Source organism: Zalophus californianus, chromosome 9, assembly GCF_009762305.2.
Source record: "Zalophus californianus isolate mZalCal1 chromosome 9, mZalCal1.pri.v2, whole genome shotgun sequence".
NCBI classification, from domain to species: domain Eukaryota; kingdom Metazoa; phylum Chordata; class Mammalia; order Carnivora; family Otariidae; genus Zalophus; species Zalophus californianus.
The window spans coordinates 72,640,436-72,663,119 of record NC_045603.1 but is presented as its reverse complement, the minus strand read 5'-3'; the positions used below and the strand labels follow the sequence as shown (position 1 = coordinate 72,663,119).

Genomic DNA, 22,684 nt, shown 5'->3' with positions numbered 1-22,684 from the left:
TTCAAACGTTGTGTTAATATTTGGTATACCACATTTCTGGCCAGAAAACAACTCCATATAAAGAAATTTTAAAAATATAACAAAAAAATAATTTATATATGCTCTCTTCATGTAAAGCATAGAACAAAGCAGTCTCATCAGATGAAGCTCTAAACAGAATGGCTTTCTAGTGTTCTAATTGCTTCCCATTTCCCTGTGTATATGTTGCACACCTATCTTAATTTGAGTTCCCCAAAACGGGCCCCAAGACAACTGGATGCAGGTGATTTGAGGGGAGTGGGGGAGATGAAACCAAGAAGCCTAAGAGAGCAGAGAAAGTGTGGTAGGGTCAGGGATACCATGAAGGCTGTGCTGATAAGCAGCTGATCTCAGCAGTTAGAGCTCAGTCCTGCTGAGGAATAGTGTAGAATGTGCTTCATAACTCTTCCAGGACTATTTCTTCTCAATTTATATATGCTCTCTTCATGTAAACAGGTTAGTAAAACTAACCTGTTTTCTGTGTTCCTACAACATATTAATTTGACTTTTATGTTGCATCGTAAGTATTTATGTCTAACTGGTCAGTAGACTACAGACTTCTCAATGACAAGAATTATAGTTTCCAAATATTTGAAGCTCTATCAACAATATAGTAAATGTTGGTTGGAGGAATAAATTAATACTTTAGCAGATGTAGTTTTAAGAAACCTGCGACAGGACAAAGTTATTTGTGAATTATACCAAAAATACCTCCAAAAGATAATAATATTCAAGGAAATATACTGTCATTACTTCTTACGAAACTCTCATTTTATTACTTACTTTTTACGGTTAGTGACCTTTTTTCACTAAACATTAATTTGCTATAACTATGTTAAGACACTAAGAAAATCCATATCCATACTGTGTAAACTTATTTCTACACATATTTGAAGACACAGCAAGAGTTTAAACAGATGCTCTTCATGCCCTGCCCCTTATGCTCTTGGCCCCTCTCTGAATTCCCCTGTAGTTGTCACGGAAACTCACTGTAGAATCTGACAGTTTCTAGTTAAATTCCCTGTCTCTCTCTACTTCAGTCCCAAGAGCTATGGCCCCAGGAGAGATTGCTCAGGGAACCCCCAGAATGACTGCAGGCATGATGCTCATATTGAGGGACTGGGGATGGTGAAGAAATAGTCCTGGAAGAGTTATGAAGCACATTCTACACTATTCCTCAGCAGGACTGAGCTCTAACTGCTGAGATCAGCTGCTTATCAGCACAGCCTTCATGGTATCCCTGACCCTACCACACTTTCTCTGCTCTCTTAGGCTTCTTGGTTTCATCTCCCCCACTCCCCTCAAATCACCTGCATCCAGTTGTCTTGGGGCCCGTTTTGGGGAACTCAAATTAAGATAGGTGTGCAACATATACACAGGGAAATGGGAAGCAATTAGAACACTAGAAAGCCATTCTGTTTAGAGCTTCATCTGATGAGACTGCTTTGTTCTATACGGTAAGATAGTGATCTGTCACCAAAAATGGCCTTAGACTCCAGAGGTCGAAGTTGCATCCTTTTCCTTGTACAGGATTTGAGAGGCCAGTGAAGTTCACTGGGCTTGAGCCTTCCCTTAAAACATCACGGAAGCCACAGAAAGTTCTCTCACATCAGGTTATAGGTTTGCTACTCAATCCTGGGGCAAGGAAGTATGGTCAACTATAACCAAGACTGTCCTTTTAAAAAATATATACATTGGAAATAAAAATGTTGTGGTCTTAACATACAAGAAGTTAAGCATCCAGGACAATGACTGGCATGTGGTAAGCATTAATCAAACTTCCAAAAATTATGTCAACAAAATACATTTTTCTTTTTAGACTAAAACTGATCTCTTGCAGCCTGATAACTTTCAATCCAAGAAAGGTTTAAAGCATTTCAAACATAAATGTTTTAGCTTCCACTTTACTTGAAACTCCATTTTTTTTTCTCATTCAAATGTACATTAAAGTTCACTTTAATCTACTTTCACTTGATAGGTAATTAGAAGGAAGCCAAGTAACTGGCACACCTAAAATCCCACCACGGAGACAGATCTTAAAACGAATTCTCTCTTGATTCCTAGGTCAGGATTTTTCCCAACACATTAAACTCATCTTTCAAAGGAGTGAACCATGAACCTTAACTATACTCTCATTGACTCAATCCCTTTCATCCAATGAACACAGACAACTACAAATACACACAACCTGAAACATTCCAATGAGGTTAAGCATACTATCATTCAACAGCTTTTCTGGATTATGTTCAGAGTCCTACTGAGGAGGCAGAGGGAGGGGAAGGCTCACATTAGGGAGCAGATGCTTTGGTCCATTCATCCTGCTTGCTGAAGATCGCAGAGAGCAAACCCTCACCTCTGGTTCGGATTTACAGCAGGAGAATGCATCAATCCTTATTGTTTTCTTATTTCTTGTCACTTTTATTTTTCTCTACATTTACCACCATCTGCCCATGCCTGCTTCTTGTGCCATGTTTCCTGACTGCATGATAATTTTTTATCCTAGGAGAGTTTGTTGAGGCTAAAATACAAGAATGGAACACATTCAGAAATATTGCCCTTATGAAATTAATTAAAAATGATTAACAAATATAAATGATTCACCCAACCATCAGGCTGGCTTGTCCAGGAACTCTAAATCAGTGTATAAAGCAAAGGCCTTAACTGGGTACCAACAGATTAAAGATTCTGATGAGATTTATGATTCTTGAGATGGATGCCACTTATTAGCACACATTCTACATTTTTTTTTTTTTTTTTTATCCTTGGATAGTACTGAATTCCACTAACTCAGATTTCTTACCTTACATCACCACCAAACAAGCTTTAAATAGTCAACTCTGGGCATTTCAGGTGTTCTACAACCACAGTAGTTCATGTGATAAGGAGTCATAAATCAGGGTTCCACCCTCAGTGCTAAAACGTATTAAATGACAACGGACAAGTCACTGCACTTGTTAAACCTTAGCTTCCTCAGCTAGAGAATAAAGAGAAGAGCTGCCATGCCTACTTGACAGGATTTTAAGGAAGGTCAAGAAAGATCAGGTCTATAAAAATACTTTATAGTGTTACATATGTAAAGCAGTAAAAATGTTTGTTCACATTATTACACCATTAGAGGGGCTAACAGTTTTGTCCTATTTTTTTTCCTTTTCTGTTAATATTTAAGTGAGTTAATACATGTTAGAGTAGTATCTGGTATTTAATGTTCAGTGATAGCCATTAACTTTATTATTATAAGGACATATTTTCTAAAGGTCTTAATTAGCTCTTGTAAATAGGACAGAAGAAGAGATCACCTGGAGATTAAGGTAATGCAGTTATGGAAGTAAGAGTGACTGCCCATCCAATATAAATGCCTATTTCCTACCCCTACTCTAAATTAATAGAAAAGGGAAGAGTAGGAAGAGATAAATATGGGAACCCTAATCTAAGAGAAGAATAGCTGAAAAGTATATGACTGGCACAGAGTATCCTAAAGAAATTTATTCCCCCTCACAATCCTTTTTAGCTGAAGCTGATCCAGAAGCTTAAATTTCTGTTTCCTTCTCCTCTTTACTACTGATCTTCTGCTTGTAACCTTCAAGGGAGCCATTTAACCACTTGGTCTTCTCAGATAAAAATCTGATAACTTCCATCTGTCCAAGATAGACTGATATGTGTTCATCAGAATGTTATCAAGATAAAGCTTATTGTAAGTTCCTCAAAAGAAGCCAGATGCTATCAGACCTCCATGGAAACAGGTGTTTATCTTATTTTTCTTACTTCCTCTCCCACTCTCCCTCCTGCTCACATATAAACACGTTTTGGCTGTGGTAATAATAATGTGGGAAGGGTTCAAGTATTAGTAGTCATCAGATACAATTTGTTAGATAGAAAATGGAAAGTTTTTGACTTTATGAGTAGAGTTTAGAGTAGATCACAATGAGAATTTAAGAGAGTTTCCTTCACTTTATCATCAACCTCATCTAGCACGCCTCTCCTTAATCGCATATGGAAATATTTTATTGGTCTGTGACATACAGTGCCATAATATCAACACTTTCATATCAGGAAAGCTAGTACTCCATTTGCTCTGTTCTTTCTCTCCTGTGAAAAGAGAAGAGTCTATTCAGCATGTCTGAAATTATTAAGTGATTAAAGTCATTAGAAAATTGCTTCTTCTAAGAATTAAATGTAGTGTCTAAAGTATGTTATACTTTTAAGAACTCAGAAGTCCTCGTTCAATAGGATAGAGGATAAAGTATAGGTTAGGATATAAATCTTAAGTTCTCATACAAATAAAAATACTTAGACATATACACAGTATACACAAATGCAGTATTTTTTTTCATGGTAGAGGATGTGAAAATTAAATATTCCAAGAAGAAAATCTATTTCCTTGACTGAGATAGGATACTAAATAGGTCAAGGAGCTAGAAATAAAAATCCTATGAGGGAAAAGAGAGAAACCTAAACATGGTAAGATCATCTAACATAATTGTAAGGATGATTTATCTTTCAATATTTTTCTATAGGATCTTTCTATGAACTTTTCTTGGTGAGAAATAGAATTCAAAATACCTCATATTTCAGGTTCACACAAACTTTGGGGTGAAAGATGGGTTGTGCAAAAAGATTTCAACTTCTACAGATTATTAGGTTTTGGCTGCCTACTTTATTTCCCATTTAGCCAGGAAGAAGCTGAAAAGAAAGAGTAAGAGTAAAGAAATACACATAATGGAAAATCCATAAAAACAGAACTCCTAATTAACAAAGTGACATTTTTAAAGTAAGAAAAAAATACAATTAATATTTCCTACCAAAAACAAAAAATAAACTATTAGACTCTAATTAAGTGGTTATTTTAAATTAGAAAATTTATGATAATATTTACGGAATCTTAAGAATGGAAAAAAAATACATGTGCACACACCAATTTTACATACCAGAGAGTAGAAGAGAATACGTTATATATGAGTCCCAGATTAGTCATCTTCCATCCAGATGATGATCGTAGTACAGTCTATTATAATGAAAGACTTATACTAAGTTTCATGGGCTTAAAATATGAATGTTTGAAATTGTATATTATGAATAACCAACAGTTATTTGTCATAGGTATTGAATCATTTAAGTGTCTAACCCTCTAACCTCCAGACATTAAAATGTCATATTAATTTCTTTAGGAAGTTGGCCAGCTATTTTGCACCATGTTGAAGCAATCTAAATCAAGCCATCATTTACCTTATTTTATTCTTCCTACTTTCCAGGATAAATACTCAAACTGCAAGCAAAAGCTGTAGGACAACACTACCTATATTACGTACAGTTTGTGATAAGCAAAGCACATAATGACTACCATAAATCTTAAGGAATATCAGAATTCTTATGCCCATACCACTTGATCTCACAGTGAGAAAGTTGAGTATTTGGAGAAATGAATGCCTTATTAAAATTTGGAAACCTTCATTAGCACAGTTTACACTAGATAGCTACAAATGGACTATGACAGTGATTTCAACTAGGGCACATCAGCCTTAGCCACTACCCATCAATGACAGTTGGTCCTGTCTGTAATGTTTTATAGGAATACAAAAAAGTACAAGAAAAATTCATTTTGTCAAATTTAAATGCCTAGAAAAGGGCAGAACAAAAAAAGATTTTCAGTAATAGAGAACATATTTTAAATTAGGTTGATAAAATAGATATTCACATAGGATATTACTGCATTGCATTATTTGAAAGCATGGTGTTAGCCTTGTTACAATTCTGCTCCATCACCACACTTAGGATGGTGGACAAAGAACAGTCATGGTATACCACATCCAGAAGACAAACAAACATGTTGTGTACTCTACTGACAGGCCTTTATTGAGCTGATAAAGGTGATGAAAAATGAAAGTACATATTAGAGGGAAGGAGGAGAGGATCAAATATTAAAAATGTAATCCAGGAAGTTATAGTCTATCAAGGATTATGATTAAAATCAAATTCACAGGGGTGCCTGGGTGGTTCAGTTAGTAAGCATCTGACTCTCGATTTTGGCTCAGGTCATGATCTCAGGGTTGTGAGATCAAGACCTGCAATGGGCTCCACACTCAGTGAGGAGTCTGTTGGAGATTCTGTGTCTCCCTCTGCCCTTCCCCCGGCTCACACATGCGCACTCACATGCTCTCTCTCTTAAAGAAATAAATAAATAAATCTTTAAAGTGGAGTTTCTTAACAAATCCTGATTCAATCTAATGGGTCACTGGGCCCTAATTACTATTTTTAATGGTTGTTTTAACCAAGTCACTCTTCTCAAATGATCACTAAATAAGTTATCATATCCCAAGTAACTTCAAAGGAAAATATCAAGAGTGCTAAGTACAAATGCTTTATGAACTAAAATTGAATTTTACATAATTTATATTTTTTGATGAATAATTTTAACCAAGAGACAGCGGGGAGAAACTTCTAAGATTCAGCAGGTTTTCACCCAACAACTAGTTTATCAGCAAAACTCATGACTTTCCTCTAACAACCCACATTCTATTACCTAGGATCTTAAAAGTCTACTCTGTGGAGGACTGGAATAATCCTGCATAGCCCTTATCACAATTTGAAATTCTACATTAAACTGTGAATTTATTTAATGTGTTTCTCCCACCAGCCTATATACGCTGTGAGGCCAAGAAGCATGTCTACTTTATTCACTTCTGTGTGTCTTGTATAAAATAGGCCATCAAAAATGGGTTTAATGTTGAATGAATGAAACACGGAACAACTCCTACCATTCATCCTTCTCTACCCCCAAGTCCCATACAACTTTGGGGATTAGTCTGACAACTAGCAAGCAGGAAACTTTTGTGTCTTCCCCACTTCTCTGTTCCCACTCTGTATCTGGCCCACTGTACTCCGGTGGTAATAAACACCTTCTATTAATGTTCTTCTCACATTGCATTATAAGGGACTGCCCCAAAAGGAAATGAACTAGTTACCTGTGTGCCCATTTATCTCTGACAATGCCAGGTGATTCCCTTGTTTCACTTTCTGACCAGCATCAAGAAATAGCTTATGAAAATGATACATTCATTAGCTCAGAATATAAGGAAGTATTGGATGGCATACAAGAAAAATTTTATGAAATCAAGTAAAGCCAATAAAGTATAACAAAATAAATCATCTCCTTCTAAGTCACACATTGATATGATTAAAAATTGTAAAGTATCTTCCAAAAGGAGGATCCATCCTACACAATTAATATAACAAATCACCAAAAGTCCTATTCTTTTTTTCCATGTAAAATAATTCCTTCACAATCTTTTCAGTAAAAAGCCAGAAAGAAATACATACATGATGGTGTTAATGCCTGAGAGCTGTTGGAACATTTGTAGACCACAACCCACAATTAAAGCTCGGCGAGTTGGGGGATAATTCAGCATTCTGCAGATCACAGGTCCAGCTTTTTTAAAAAAAGAAAGAAAAAGAAGGACACATCTATTATTTTTAGCTCCCACAGTAATTATTCCCATTAGGATCAATTTCCCCAAATCTCTGTGAAATCAACATGACTGGGCATTGTAAAATGGAACATATAAACGTTTACAGAAATCCGGGCACAATCTCTTTTCTAAAACAGATTAGTATATATTTGAGTTCACACTGTAAAAGCAACAAGAAACAATTCAAGTTAAAGCAATTAATGGGTACTAGGAAGACCTACATAATGGGAACCGTCAGAAATTATTCTTCCTTAAATCCCTACAAACTGCATTAACTACTCTTCTTTTTTCCACTTCCGTGGCAATTAATTATTATTTAAAATCCATTCATTGTGGGACTACTTACAAAGTCACTGGCAAATTGCTTTAATCAACCAAAAGAATGGCATTCATTAAAAACAATTAAACAAGGAACAGAATTCATTCCAATTTCTTTTACTTAAGTAACAAAATTCACTCCAGTCTATTCAATTAAAGTTAAGGAATTTAGGCATGATATAGGACTTGGTTATGGTTTATATTAAAGGTTATCCAAAAAGATAATAAAAGAAAAAAATGTCTTTTATATAGGGGTATATACACATACATATACACAGACACACATACACACAACATACATGTATATATATGTTATTTCTAGATTTTGAATAGCTCCGTCAGTGGCATTCAATGATCATTTCAAAATATAAATGGGCTTTCCAAATGGCACAGATGCCTTGGCCTATCAGAACTCTAGATCAATTCTGGAAAGCTGTAGGTATGAACCACTGAGGCCTTAAGTAAAGTGCCCCTTAGGTTCTCAGAAGTGCTTCAATTATACCTTCCCCTTAGCTTTAAGGGGCATTCTATGCCGTGTCCTTGATGGGGCCAGAGTTGACTCCCCTGGACCCATGGCATTCCTGCTGTTAGGAGAGATGGCCTGGGATCACTGGGATGTTAACCGCTTAATTAGAGGCATTCTTCCTGGAGGCTGTTTCATTAGTGAACCCTAAACCAAGTCAAGTTTAAAATCCAAGGATATTTTACCATTCCGGAACCTTTTGGAAATCTAATATTTTAGTCCACAAAAATGGAACAAAATATACTATTGTCTCGGCAATAAAAGTTAACATGGGATGTCGAACCAGGGTATTAATTAGAACTGAACATGATAGGAATGAGAATATTCATCTCTACATGGGTGTGATTAAGTCATATGAAGACTTGATTTACTGCAAACGATTCTGTCCCAAAATGGTAAGACAGGGACATGGACAGAGAAACATTTATGGTCATTTAAAGCTTAATGCAGTGACAACCACTTAGAAAGCAAGGAGAGAGCACTGTAAATGTCAACTGTTTTAGATTCAAGTAAAGCAGAATTAAAACCCAGTACATCAGAAAGGCTGTGTGAAATAGGCAGATTTTGAAAGCTTTACGGTGACAATATTGAAATATATCTGGATCAGCTGTCTGAAAGGTGAACAGGTTTGCCTGCAAGCTCAGCTATCTATAAGTGAGCCACAACATAAAAAACATACACAGCATCATAAAAAGATCTACTGATTTCCATAAATCAAAAAATCTAAATGAAAAAGATTATCATTTACTTGGTGTACCATGGAAAATTTAAAACAACAACAACAAAACAAAAACAAATACAACACCTTCTTCAGCTTTTAGTAACCTCCATAGATAAGAAATAGGCCTTCTGCAAAGAATCTATTATAATTTGTGGGTAGCTGCATCTATTTTCACTACTAAACTGTTCCGTGATTTGATGGACAGATTACCTAATACTGTTTTTGGAGGGCAGGAAAATAAAGAGAAAATGAAGACAAATTAGGATTAAAGTTTGACTTGCCAAAATACCAAGAGATACACTATTGTATAAACATCACATATGTACTTCCTAGTTTTTAAAATTCTGAGTTTTTAACTTTCTCTTGGTTTTGATTTCCTATTAAAAATAAACAATAGCAGTTCTGTTATTGGACTGGCTTTTTTTAAATATACAGACAAATTTTGGTCATAGTAGCTGCACATCTGATTATGCATAAATAAAATGAAAGAATTTCCTTTTATTAAAATCATAAACTTAGCTTTATTAGGCAGTAAAACTGACTTAACAAATGCAAACTATCATTAATTTTTATATTACAGAAGCTATGAGGCAGAAGAAAAATATCAAAAATATTAATTGGTTGAATGTTCATAAGTGAAAATTTAAAATGTCATGCTCTACTTATTACGTTTCTTTTGATTTTTGTAATTAAAAATATTCAGTGTATACAAACATGTCATGCTTAATTTTTAAAAAGATATTTATATCTTTGAGACACAAATTCCCACACAACAAAACATAAAACCTTTAAACGACTAAAGTAGATAAGAACTACAGGGCTCAAAATATAACATGTACTAAAACAACAGATGCAAGAACCAAAAATGGGTTCATCTTTTCCTTCTTTCTAAACACCTCATACTAAGTAACTTTCACAGTAATTGTCCAAGTGTGGCAGGTACTCTAGTGGCAAGGCTGCAAAGGACAGTCCTACAAGTTCAGCCATTCCTGTTAATAGCCGTCTGTGAGCCAAGCCTAGAGACATTTTTCCAGGTACAATTAAAAATGCTCTAGAACACACTATATATATAAAATCCCAGCTCTTGAACTCCACTTCCAGCCAAAATGGAGTAATAGTTACCAGATTTACCTCCAACATGAACCCAGCTAGAAAGCCATGAAAAATGTAGAAGACAATAGGTTTCATGACAATGGATAACAGGCAATGAAGGATAGCGAATCCCGAGATTCGGGAAACAAAAGGGGTGAACCCGACAACAACTGTCCAAGTTTAATGCCTCAAAAAAATGTTTCCAGGCTGCAATACAAGCAGGGGAAGCTAGGCAGACTCTGTGGTCTCCCTGAATTGAAAAGATGCAGCTCAGGATCCAGGGACACCATGGTGGCTGGAGTTGGGGCAGAGTGCCAGAGTGGAGAGAGAGGGCACAGAGATCTGTAGGCCTTGCTGGGTACTCCACTGAGTGGATATGTGTGAGGGAAATACTCAAGGCAGGAGAAAGAGCCACAGAAAGAGATTAAAGAAATCAACTCCAGGACCTGTTTGTACCAACCAGAGGGAAAAACCTGGAGCGTAAGGAGGAGTAATCCAAAGGGTCTTACCTTGGGAATGGTATAAATTTAGTCCTACATTAAACACTGCTTGGGTACCATCTAAAACAGCTTAAAAATCAAGACCCCACCGCTTCCAAGCACTGAATAGCATCCCAGAACAAAGTTCAGCAGTAAGAGAAAATTTATAATATCAAGCACACAATAAAAAATCATCAGGCATGCAAAAAGGCAGGAAAGTACAACTCGTCACAGTAAAGGGATTAATTCATCAAGAGGACGTAACAATCCTAAATGTCTATGCACCTAATAAGAGCTTCAAAATATATGAAACAAAAATTGATACTACTGCAAGGGGAAATAGAAAAACCCATAATTATACTCAAATATTTCATCACCTCCTTTTCCATAACTCGGAATACATATGTAGGCTGAAAATCAGCAAAGACAGAGCAGACTTCAACAACACAATCAACAGACTTGACTTGACATTTAAATATCACTCCACTGACCAAGAGCACAATACAGAATCCTTTCCAACAGTAAATGAATGGTAAATGTCTTGGAATATTTACCTAGATTATATTTTCAGTTCTAAAACCAGTCTCAATTAAAAGGGTTTAGGTCATACAAAGAATGTTCTCACACCATCATGAAATTAATATAGAAATCAACAACTGGAAGATAACTGGAAAATTCCTTCCAAATTGGAAACTAAATACCACATTTCCATGGGTCAAAGGAATAATGGAAAATTAGAAAGTATTTTAACTGAAAGAATATGAAAACACAGCTCTGAAAATTTGTGGAATGGACCTAAAGCAAAACAGAGGAAAAAGTGGAAAAAAGATTCCACTTTACAAAACCAGAAGAAGAGGGACAAATGAAACCCAAAATAAACAAGATAAAGAGAATAATAAAGAGCAAAACGGAAATCTGTGACGTAGATCAAAATGACAGTGGGGGGGGGGGGGGGGAATCAAAGAAACCAAAAGCCAGTTCTTTGAAAATATCAATAAACTCTGAGCCACACTGCGGTGGGCTGAGTAACAGCCCCTCAATAGATATGCACATGTACTAATCCTTGAAACTTTTTCATGTTACCTTAGATGGCATAAAAGGACTTTGCAGATGTAATTAAATTAAGGATTCTGACATGGAAAGATTATCCTGGATTATTTGGGTTTGGGCCTAAATGCAATCACATATATTCCTATGAGGAAGGCAAAGGGAGATTCAGGATAAAATAAAAGGCAACGTGACCATGAATGCAAAGACCGGACCAATGCAGCCATAAGCCAAGAAATGACAGCTCCCACCAGAAGTTGGGAAGAGAAAAAAGCATACTGTCCCGGAGAGCCTCTGAAGGGAGCATGGGCTCTGCCAACACCTTGATTTCAACCCAGTGAAACGCATTTCAAACGTGCAGCCACCAGACCATGAGAACAAATTTCTAGTGTTTTTTAAGCTATCGAGTTTGTAGTGATTTTTTACAGCAGCAATAGAAAACTAAAACACAGATGGACCGGGGGGGGGGGGGGGTAAGCAACTGGGGTGCGTGGGTGGCTCAGTCGTTAAGCGTCTGCCTTCAGCTCAGGTCATGATCCCAGGACCCTGGGATTGAGCCCCACATCGGGCTCCCTGCTCCGCGGGAAGCCTGCTTCTCCTTCTCCCGCTCCCCCTGCTTGTGTTCCCTCTCTCGCTGTCTCTCGCTCTCTCTGTCAAATAAATAAAATCTTTTAAAAAATAAATAAAAATAAATAAAATCTTTAAAAAAAAGTAAGTTACCAATATCATGAGTGGGAGAAGTGAAATTGATATAGATTCTACAGATATTTTAAAAAATAATAAAGGAGTATTATGAACAACTTTATGGCATTAAATTCAACATCCTACATAATTCAGAAGACAGAATCTTCTAAAGCTAACTCAAAAAATAGCCTGTTTTAGTATAACCTATTAAAAATACTGAGTTTGTAGTTAAAAATTTCCTCCCAAGTCTCAATGGTTTGACAGAAAGCAGAGCGGGCTGCAGTTGCCTGTAGAGGGGAGAGTCAGGAAGGAGCACAACAGAAAGTTTTTGAGGGGTACTATCTTGACTGGGGTGAGGGTTTCACAGCGTATACAACTGTCAAAACGTACCAAATTATAAACCTTAACTAGGTACCATTTATTGTATGTAAACTGTACCTCACTAGAGCTGCTAAAACATACACACACACACACACACACACACACACACACACACACACACACACACACACACACACACACACAGCCCTTGGCAAATAAAGAAACTCTAGATGTCAACAGGGCTGACAAGGTGAAATGGTTGGTAAGGAGAAAATTCAAATAGTCGAAGATCATAACCTTCACTTAAGTGAAGGGCACAAAGGAGTTACTAATTAGAAGCAACAGACCTGTCCCTCTGAAACAAATAATATGTTTTATGTTAAAAAAAAAAAAAAAAAGAAGATAGCAGGAAGGGAAGAATGAAGGGGGAAATCGGAGGGGGAGACGAACCATGAGAGACGATGGACTCTGAAAAACAAACTGAGGGTTCTAGAGGGGTGGGGGGTGGGGGGATGGGTTAGCCTGGTGATGGGTATTAAAGAGGGCACGTTCTGCGTGGAGCACTGGGTGTTATACGCAAACAACGAGTCATGGAACACTGCATCAAAAACTAATGATGTAATGTATGGTGATTAACATAATAATAAAAAATAAAATTAAAAAAAAAGCAGCAACAGTAATATCTGATTAAACTGGGCTGATGAAGTCAAGGGCAAGATTACCAAGTGAGGACTGGAAGGCATGCAGGACCCTCGGAATCTCTTCGACGTTTTCCTTGCGCTTATTCTTCCCTTTCTTTTTGTTTTGTTTATTTATGGATTTTACCATGTACTAAAGAAAACTTATGGAAGAAGAAGTAGAACATATTATGACTAATGAACTACAAGATGCAAACTGTAGGTGGCTTCCCCACTGCTGGCAGGCTTCACAGACTAAATTCTGTGTTTTAAGAAAAGATGCTCTGTGGATGGAGAAAAGCAGGGCCCTCACTGGGAGCAGGATAATCACCGCTCAGCTTCAAACATTACCCTCCCTGCTCCGCAGTTTGGGGCCTACGACTGGGCTACAATCAAGCTGAGCAAGGAAGGACCCATGAGCACAGTCCTCGGTCCCGTCCTGACTCAGCTAGAGGACGCAGCTCTCCTTCCGGAAGGAGAGGTGTGTCGGCCACAGCGACACCAAGAGATCAGTGAGGAATCCAAGGCATCTGTTCCAATCTCAATGGATTTTCCAATATTTCAAGAGCTCTTCGTGCCTTAGGAACCGGACTTTCACCATCAGAAGAGTCCTAAGTAGGTAAGAGCATTTGGTGTGAACGAGTAAAGGAAACACGGAGGGATCAGATAACTTTCCCAAGGTCACAACTAACAAGCATGTAGATCTAAGACTTGAGCTACCTTCTTGTTCATGCCATAAAGGACGAGGCACTGTATATGCAGACTTAAGTGGATTTTTCTTTGCATAAAAAAAAATTACAACTGTGAACAGAGTAACAAAACACAAAACATGTACTTTCAAGCTACAGTAACAAACATGCTCTGTGCTCATGACTCCAATCCCTCAGACTCCTCTCTCTTTTGGTATATGTGCTGCCGAAGCCAGCACCTCTCCTTCTCTTTTTTAGGACCTCACTTGCCACAGTCCCCAGCCTTAATTCCAGAGTTATTGGTTTCAGAACATTCATTTCACTCTACCCCGAAAGTTCACCATCCCCATCCCCAGGGAGTTGAGTATCGTTTACAAATACATAGGAAAATGGAACACACTTGTTTCATGACCAATTCAGCGTGTCTGTGGAGCAGGCCCTTCGTGCTGCCGGGGGAGCCTTTCGTTCATCTCCAGTTGGCTCCAAATTATAGTCTCACAACACCCATTTCAAAGAGTCTTTCTTCCTCGGACTTCCACTGTTCCCTCCTGTCTCTCTGACCAGGTATTCTCTAGTCCACGTATTATGCCTGAGGCCCCTACTGCGAACCTACTCGGTGCTAGAACAGAAACACAAGGAGGCCCTGCCTGGGAGGAGCTCCTGATACCGGGGTGGGAGGGAGTCAAGTACAGAAATAAAATAAGCTACTGCACGGTATCTTAAGTCCTCTAACAGAGGTATACATAAACTATGAGATTCAGGCCTAGGGAAGGACCCAGAAAAAGCATGCCAGCTCAGGTATATATAAAACAGAAAGCATCATTCCTCACTTCAAACTTGCTCTTCCCCCTGCGTTACCAAATTTTTTGCAGTTAAGCAGGATCAAAGTTGTGGCACTTGGCTATTCATTCCCTCTTCCTCTTTCCCATCCATACCCAGCGAATTGCTGAATTGTAATGACAATTAATGCCTGTATGCCTATCTTCTTTCCACAAAACATCAGAAACTTTTATTTTTGCATCTGCACCCTCTGTGGCTCCCCAGCTCTCTGCTGTCCTGCTGGACTCCCAGCCAACTTGTGAGTGAGACTGCACAGGGCAGTGCAAACCAGGGCTGAAATTCCATCTCCGCCCCTTGGCCCCTGGGAAGTTTTCACCAGGGTATTCAAGCCCATTAAGCCTTTATCTTCTCTTCAGCTAAGTGGGTATGGTAGTAGCACTTGCCATTATGAGGATCAGAGATAACAAACTTCCTGATATACGGTAGTGGTGATGGTAATTTGGTATGTCAGCTTGACTGGATCACAGGGTGACCAGATATTTAGTTAAACATTATTTCTGGGGGGCGCCTGGGTGGCTCAGATGGTTAAGCGTTCTGCCTTCGGCTCAGGTCATGATCCCAGGGTCCCGGGATCGAGTCCCACATTGGGCTCCCTGCTCCTTGGGAGCCTGCTTCTCCCTCTGCTTCTCTCTCTCTCTCTCTCTCCCTCTGTCATGAATAAATAAATAAAATCTTTAAAAAAAAAACATTATTTCTGGGTATGTCTATGAGGGTGTTTCTGAGTAACATGAACATCTGTGTCGGCAGGCTGAGTAAAGCAGACTGCCCTCCCCCATGTAGGAAAGCATCATCCCATCCACTGAGGGTCTAAACAGAACAAAAAGAGGATGAAGAGTTTGTTCTCTCAGCCCACCTATTTGACTTGGGACATTGGTCTTCTCCTGCCCTCAGATCGGGACGTCCACCATCACTCTCCTGGGTGTGCAGCTTGCAGAGGGCAGATTATGCTATCTTCTCAGCCCCCATAACCATGTGAGCCCATTCCTCATAATAAATGGATTTCCCTCCCACCCTCCCCCGCCCCCCCCCACACCCCTCTCCTATTGGCTGCTTTGTGGAGACCCCTGATACGAATACATCCTGTATTCAGTGACAACGCCTCGCGTATGGTCTCCACCCGGTCAATCCAACGTCTCCACACTGCTGCCATCCTGGCTGCTAAAGCATGCCACTGACCACTTACTCCACTTACCTGCTCAAAACCTTCTGGAACAGACATACCAGGGCCTGTCTGATGAAGGGCACACTCCTGTACCAGCCTTTCTAAATTTATCTCACAATACTTCTCCTCTAATATGCTATGCTTCAACAATCTGTGGGTAACCTGCCTTACACAAAAAAACTTCATATTTTTACATCTCTCTCTCTTACAAAGTTCCTGTTCTATGAGGTCACCCCTGTTCCCAAAAGAGGATCATTCTGTCATCTGAATCATGCTGTCAGTTTTATACCTCCCTTATGCTCTCACTGTTGGCTAATTTGTTTTGCAGGTGAGGTAGCTGATGTCTCTTCCATACTGAATTACGTGCGGTGAATGGCTCAGGTTTCATCTCTGTTTTATCATTTCCTTCCCATTGTACTTAGCCTAGGGTCATGCAAATAGAAGAAATTCAATAAACATTTGTTTAATGAATATGAGGGAAAAGGAGGGAAGGGAAGGAGGGAGAAAGGAGCAAATAATGGTTACTGAGAACTCAAGAATAAAGCAATCTGAATACACTGCAAGTTGCTAAACAATGTTATGATTAATTATAAACGACCACTAAGATCCTGAGCATATCTATGCTGTTTTCCTCTTCAATATGCGGCAGATGATGTTTGTGATTACAAGCTGGTGCTTGGCACATGTTCTGTTTGGAAGGATGGACTGCTGCTACTGATAAATTCAACCCCATATGGCTCAATCATTCCTTCACAGTCTGGCATTTATGCCAATACATTGTGAAATCCTTCTAAGGCAATCAATTTGCCAAGATGTTGTGTTGGGCTGCTTGTCTATAGATGCGTGCTCGTGAGCTGATCATGGTACATTAAGGCCTGTATGCAATCACTGTGTTAATCCAGTCATTATTATTCCAGGTTGCTAAAGCAAAGACTTTTTTCTACTTACAAGGGGAGATGCTGAGAGGGCTTTATGCTACTAAAATGCTAGTTTTTTTTTTTTTTTCAAAAACCTTGTTTTGTTATTATCTTAATTCTAAAATTTTTTTTCATTAAAGGTATCTACATAAATAATCGTAATTCTAAATCTAGCCCAGCAATTCTCAAACGAAATCTTTGAACTTTCTGATAGCTATGGGAGTGTGGTGTGATGCTGAGAGAGGAAAAAAAAAAAAAATAGGGAAAACTACTCCTTTAGACAAATCTTGAGCAAAGGGAGGTATCCTTTTTTAAAGTAAATGGACAGTCTTCTTAAACGACTGTATTCAACATTAATACTGTCTTTGGACAAAGCAATTTTTAACTGAAAGAACATATAACTCAACCTAATGGTCTTCTGCAGTATTTTTATAACAAGTTGTCATTCGTAGTGATATAAAAAGTCTCTCACCTACCCAGTTTTTCAGTTGATATTACATAGTAAGAAATAGGAATATATATGACTTGCATCTGCTAATGGCTATAACAACCACAAGCAACGCTGAATAGTGCACAGACCAAGAGTCTCCACATTAGGGAATCCAATCAGCTAGATTTGAATCTAGCTCAGCTATGTAGAAGCTGTGTGAACTTGGGCAGGTTCCTTACCCTCTCTGGGCCTCACATGTCTTGTCTGTGACAACATGTGCTTCATAGATACATCGTGATGATTAAAGGTGGTAATGCATGTGAGATATTGCAACAAAACTCAAATAATGTAGCTATGATTTAACTCATCAGCTTTCTAGTAGAATTTCTCCATAGATGAATAGAATTAGAAAGTTTTATATTGAAAACTCTCAAATCACATGGGCTTTCCTTTTAGCTAAACAAATAGAGTCTTTACTTTTAAAACTGCACAAAATAATTCAAAGAGCCCCATTAACATAAAAAATGATTCTATACTTATAATTTCTATTTCTTTTATAATTAACATTCCTACACAGATTACTCATAAACCACTAGGTAATAAATCAGTAATACCTATGCCATAGGTACCTGTAATAAATGGCAGTTCTACCAAATTCAATGATGTATGCTATCAAACTATTCATACAACCACAGATAAATCAGAATTATCCCATTCTCTGCCTTCATTTTATTTTTATTTATTTAATTAATTTATTTATTTGACATATCTGAGAGAGAGAGAGCACAAGCGGGGGGAAGCAGAGGGAGAAGGAGAAGCAGGGAGCAGGGAGCCCAGTGAGATGCGGTGCTCAATCCCAGGACCCAGGGATCAGGACCTGAGCCAAAGGCTGACGCTTAACCAACTGAGCCACCCAGGCACCTGTCTGCCTTCATTTTAGGTCATGTGTAGACTTCCAAGAATTTAAATATTCCTGTATCCCTCTATCAGATTAGAACATTTTAAGATACATGAAGTATATTTTTTTGGTTTAAAAACAGCATGTATTCACACAGATATTTAAATTTTACATAACAATTTGAATAACATTCTATTAGCATGTCCCTTTATTAGATTCAGGCATTCAATAAATAAGTACCATGGAGAATGAAGATGAAAATCTAACCTGGATTCACACATGTTCTACTCTTCTTTATTTTTATGTTTGGTTTTATACATGACAGTTACCATGAATAAAGACACCAAAAAGATAAGAATTGGGCTGAATTAAATGGCTCATAATTTTATGGTAGGGCAGAATACCTAAAAATCACAATTGTCCTGCCACATTCCGGAAGCATGATTGCTACATATGTGGTACCTTGAAATATAGTATCTTAAAGAAAAGAGACTGTTCTCTGTCAGCATGATTTTCAGAAAATCATAATTACTCCAAAAATAGCCAAGAACTGGATATAAAAATGAACCAAATATATGAAGCTATAAACATATTCACTAATTCTAAAGTAGTTCTCCTGCCCCACACTCCTCTTTGCCGACTCTCCAACTACCTTCACCACCACCACCGCCAACAACAAAAAGCGGGGGGGGAGGGGCCTTAGTCTCCTACATGTTACAAAATAACAATGTTAGTCATTAATTATAGAATAAGAAATAAAGATGTTCTATAAAAAGAACTCAGTACTAAGTTCTCCAAAATAGGGTAGGAAATAGATGGAGTATTGGGTTCATGGAAATGAGGAATTGATTCAAAATATGGATTTTCCAATATTTTCATCTTTCACTTATCAAGGTTTAACTCCAAAAATAAATAACACTTATGGCAGAATGTAAATGCTATTGAAAAAGGAATAGGGCAATAACTGCATCTTCCATTTGTTCAGGTATGCTAGGACACGTGAGATTTAAAATGTCATACTAAGGGCGCCTGGGTGGCTCAGTGTGTTGAGCGACTGCCTTCGGCTCAGGTCATGATCCTGGAGTCCCGGGATCGAGTCCCACATCGGGCTCCCTGCTCAGCGGGGAGTCCGCTTCTCCCTCTGACCTTCTTCCCTCTTGTCTCGGTATCTCATTCTCTCTCTCTCAAATAAATAAATAAAATCTTTAAAAAAATAAAATAAATAAAATAAAATGTCATACTAAGCCATGAATACAACAGACAAAGTTTTCAAGGGAGCTCCATAAATGTTCGCTAAATCCAAGAGAGTGGTGTACACAACTCTGGAGGCCTCAGGGTGGATGATGGATTCTAGAATCTATTTTGCTCACAGCAGCAAACCTAAAGTATCATACATCAGCACAGAAATAAAGTCTCTCTTAGGGCTGCTCAGTACACTGGCTCTCTTGCCAATTAAGGTCTTTCCACCAAAGTTTTGTGTGGCTGCTGAGCTTGCTTTGCGTTAATAAAAAACACCAGTTACTTCTGTTGACCTTGGTGGAAAGGTGATCTACGTAGCAAGTATGAATAAAAACGTGGGTTTCAACAGAAAAAAAAAAAAACCTTCATTAGTGAGGTCATTTAGTCTTCTTGTCTTACTCTACAAAACTCAGAAGAAAATATCCACGAATCACCAATAACATGTAAAACACAAATGATAAAATATAATCACTGTATTTCCCAAATCAAATATAACTTAACTGGCATGAACATAGCATCATTTATTCCAGAAAGATGTGCTAGGAACAATACAGTACTACAATAAACCATTTATTTTCTTTTCTCCAAAATATTTTATGGCCTAAAGTGGTTAACTGAATACCCATCCTCATGAGATCAATAACTAAAATAAATACTAAAAAGGAAATTTATATGTGTTAACAGCTGGTACATTAGTTTTAATTTTTAAAAAAGCTATTGGGTTCCCATAAGGAACTGATTGTTTTTATTGAAGATAAAGCTTTGAGCTTTTCTTTTAAAGGCTCATCTTGTTACTTGCAGCAAAATGAAAAGAACAAAATGAGGTAACTTGCAAAGGTGGGAAAGATTGATAAAACTGCATAAATTCAAATAACTATCAAAAACTACTTATAAATCTGGCTTAGAATAATCTTCTAACTTACCAGAAATAAAAAAATAAAAATACGACTAAAACACAAATTTTCACAAATATCTACTTATATATCCAGTGACACGTAAGTCACTGGATGGGCTCAGCTTTATAAAGGACGTGGTTTAGGTTTACTCATGCATTATAAAGATCAGTTCAGAAATGTCAGTGACCTTTTTACGGCAAAGTGCAAATTTTAGAGTTCTTGCCCTATGAGGGTAATTTCCTTCAAGATCACAATTTTAATTTAAGACAAACATGATATATAGCACTACAGCTGAAACACAATTCATCACTCAATAAAATCCAATAAAATACTACTAACATCAAAAGGAAAGCAAAGGAAAAGTAAAGTTCTCAATTAATATTTAGGAGTAATTAATACTATTTTATTAACTTTAGGCACATAGCATAACCCTGAGCCTCCGGATTTAGATAAAACTTGGACAGGAGAGATCTGCTAGTATAACGCAATGCCTGTGGGGAAACTGGGCTTGCCTGTACATTATGAGGGTGATTACATCTTCCATTTTCTCCTATGCACATGCACATATGCATGTGTGTGTATCTGTAAAAATTTATGTGTACATATGTGCATGTATACACACACACACACAAATACAGAAAGAGAGGTTTTGTAGTTATAATGATCACCATTACAATGAACCTCTTTTATCACTTGCAGACCTTCACTTCCTGATCCCCTTTTCTGACCCCTTCCCCACACGTACTTGAAGAAAATGAGGTATCACTGAAGATATAAATAGATTTATTTCAAATTGATATAACATTTCTGTTCTTTCTTCCATGTTTCTATGTAATGCATAGGCACATGCCTACAAGTCTAAAAGTTCTGAAAAACTATGGCAGAATTTCAACAGAGAATAATTGGCAGAGGAAATGGTGAAGTGAGTTCCACATGCCCCACTCTAGAAATTGTATGGTAGGAACCAGAAAAATACTGGTATTCAATCAGCGCATGCAGCAAACCGATATTTGCATTCAGTGCCTGCAAGCCTGAGAACAGCACCCCAACTAATCATCCCCTAAGTGATTTCACTCAATCCATGTTCACAACCAGAAACAAGAGAGCTTTTAATGCTGCTCCTATGTGTTATCCTACTGCCTATTAACAACTGGACAAGGAGAATTCAAAAAATAGTTCTCCAGATGCCTTAGTTTTTAGATGTCTGTGGGTATCTAACCTTATTTCCTTGGCATCTTTGTTTTTAATTTGTGATTGTTTTTCATTAGGCAGATTCTTCTAATCTTCTAACATGACACAAACCATAATTTTACTTCCTATAGTTTGAGATGCTCTTCTAGATAAATATGGCTCTCCAGGGATGAGGTCAGTATTTGAAAGTCTACATATGGCTGTTTTATTTTGAGGCATGTCTGCAGTTACCATATGGTCAGTGGCAATCTGTGAAGGGAGTCAGGATGTGTCTATTTAAAATACTGACTGAAACTTGAGTTTCTACTTAGAAATGCTTTCATCCATCTAATTTTTCTGAATGCTGAAGCTTAGTCTTTTCAAAATGCAATCTCCCCTCTGTCCTGTAAAATTGAATTACAAAATAAAATTCATTTCTACATATTTTTGGTTATGCCTACATAAAAAGCACACTGAGATAGGGAAATGGTTCTCATCCTGCTATTCAACTTGTTCATGGCTTAACCTATATTCTAGTAGGGCTCATGATCATTTGAAGGCACAATTTTAATAGAAGTGAAGCAATGTGCAGCTGAATGCTTCTCAGGGATGTTCTAGAACATCTGTCCTCTGAGGTCCCTTAAAACATCAAGATTCTATGACTCTGTTGAATGAAACTAACTTAGCAACATTTACATTAAAAATATATGGCTCTTTATGTGAAATATAGCCATGATGTAACTGTTACGTAGGAGTATAAACAAATGTTCTATTTGAGTGAGGTATATAGCTTTTATAAATTATTCCCATTCATTATTCATCAAGTTACTATAAATGTTTTAGGAAAACAGTGAAAGCCATTTTTCCAGCACTTTTCTAAAAAGTACTATTCATAAATATTCTATTTAGGCATTTGGTATAAAGCTCTTTCACTTTGTTGTTATATATCCATTTGGCCTTTTAATGAAAAAGAAATACATCTGGGTGGGAGTTGAAGGGTTGTAAAGAGGCAAGGCAAGCTAAATTATTTCTAATAAGACAAAGAACTGGCATATTTAAAACCAGAAAATGGCATTTAAATAACCTCAAAAATGTCTGTT

The 22,684-nt window shown here is 37.5% G+C and overlaps 1 protein-coding gene across 1 annotated transcript in view; it reads right to left on the bottom strand.

Annotated features, from left to right (window-relative positions):
- SLC2A13 (solute carrier family 2 member 13) overlaps nucleotides 1–22,684 on the bottom strand; it is a 375,990-nt gene that overhangs the window by 204,738 nt on the left and 148,568 nt on the right. Inside the window, exon 4 of the mRNA XM_027592538.2 lies at nucleotides 7,333–7,441. Within this exon, the coding sequence (XP_027448339.1) occupies nucleotides 7,333–7,441 (109 nt within the window). The remainder of the gene's footprint in view (nucleotides 1–7,332; nucleotides 7,442–22,684) is intronic.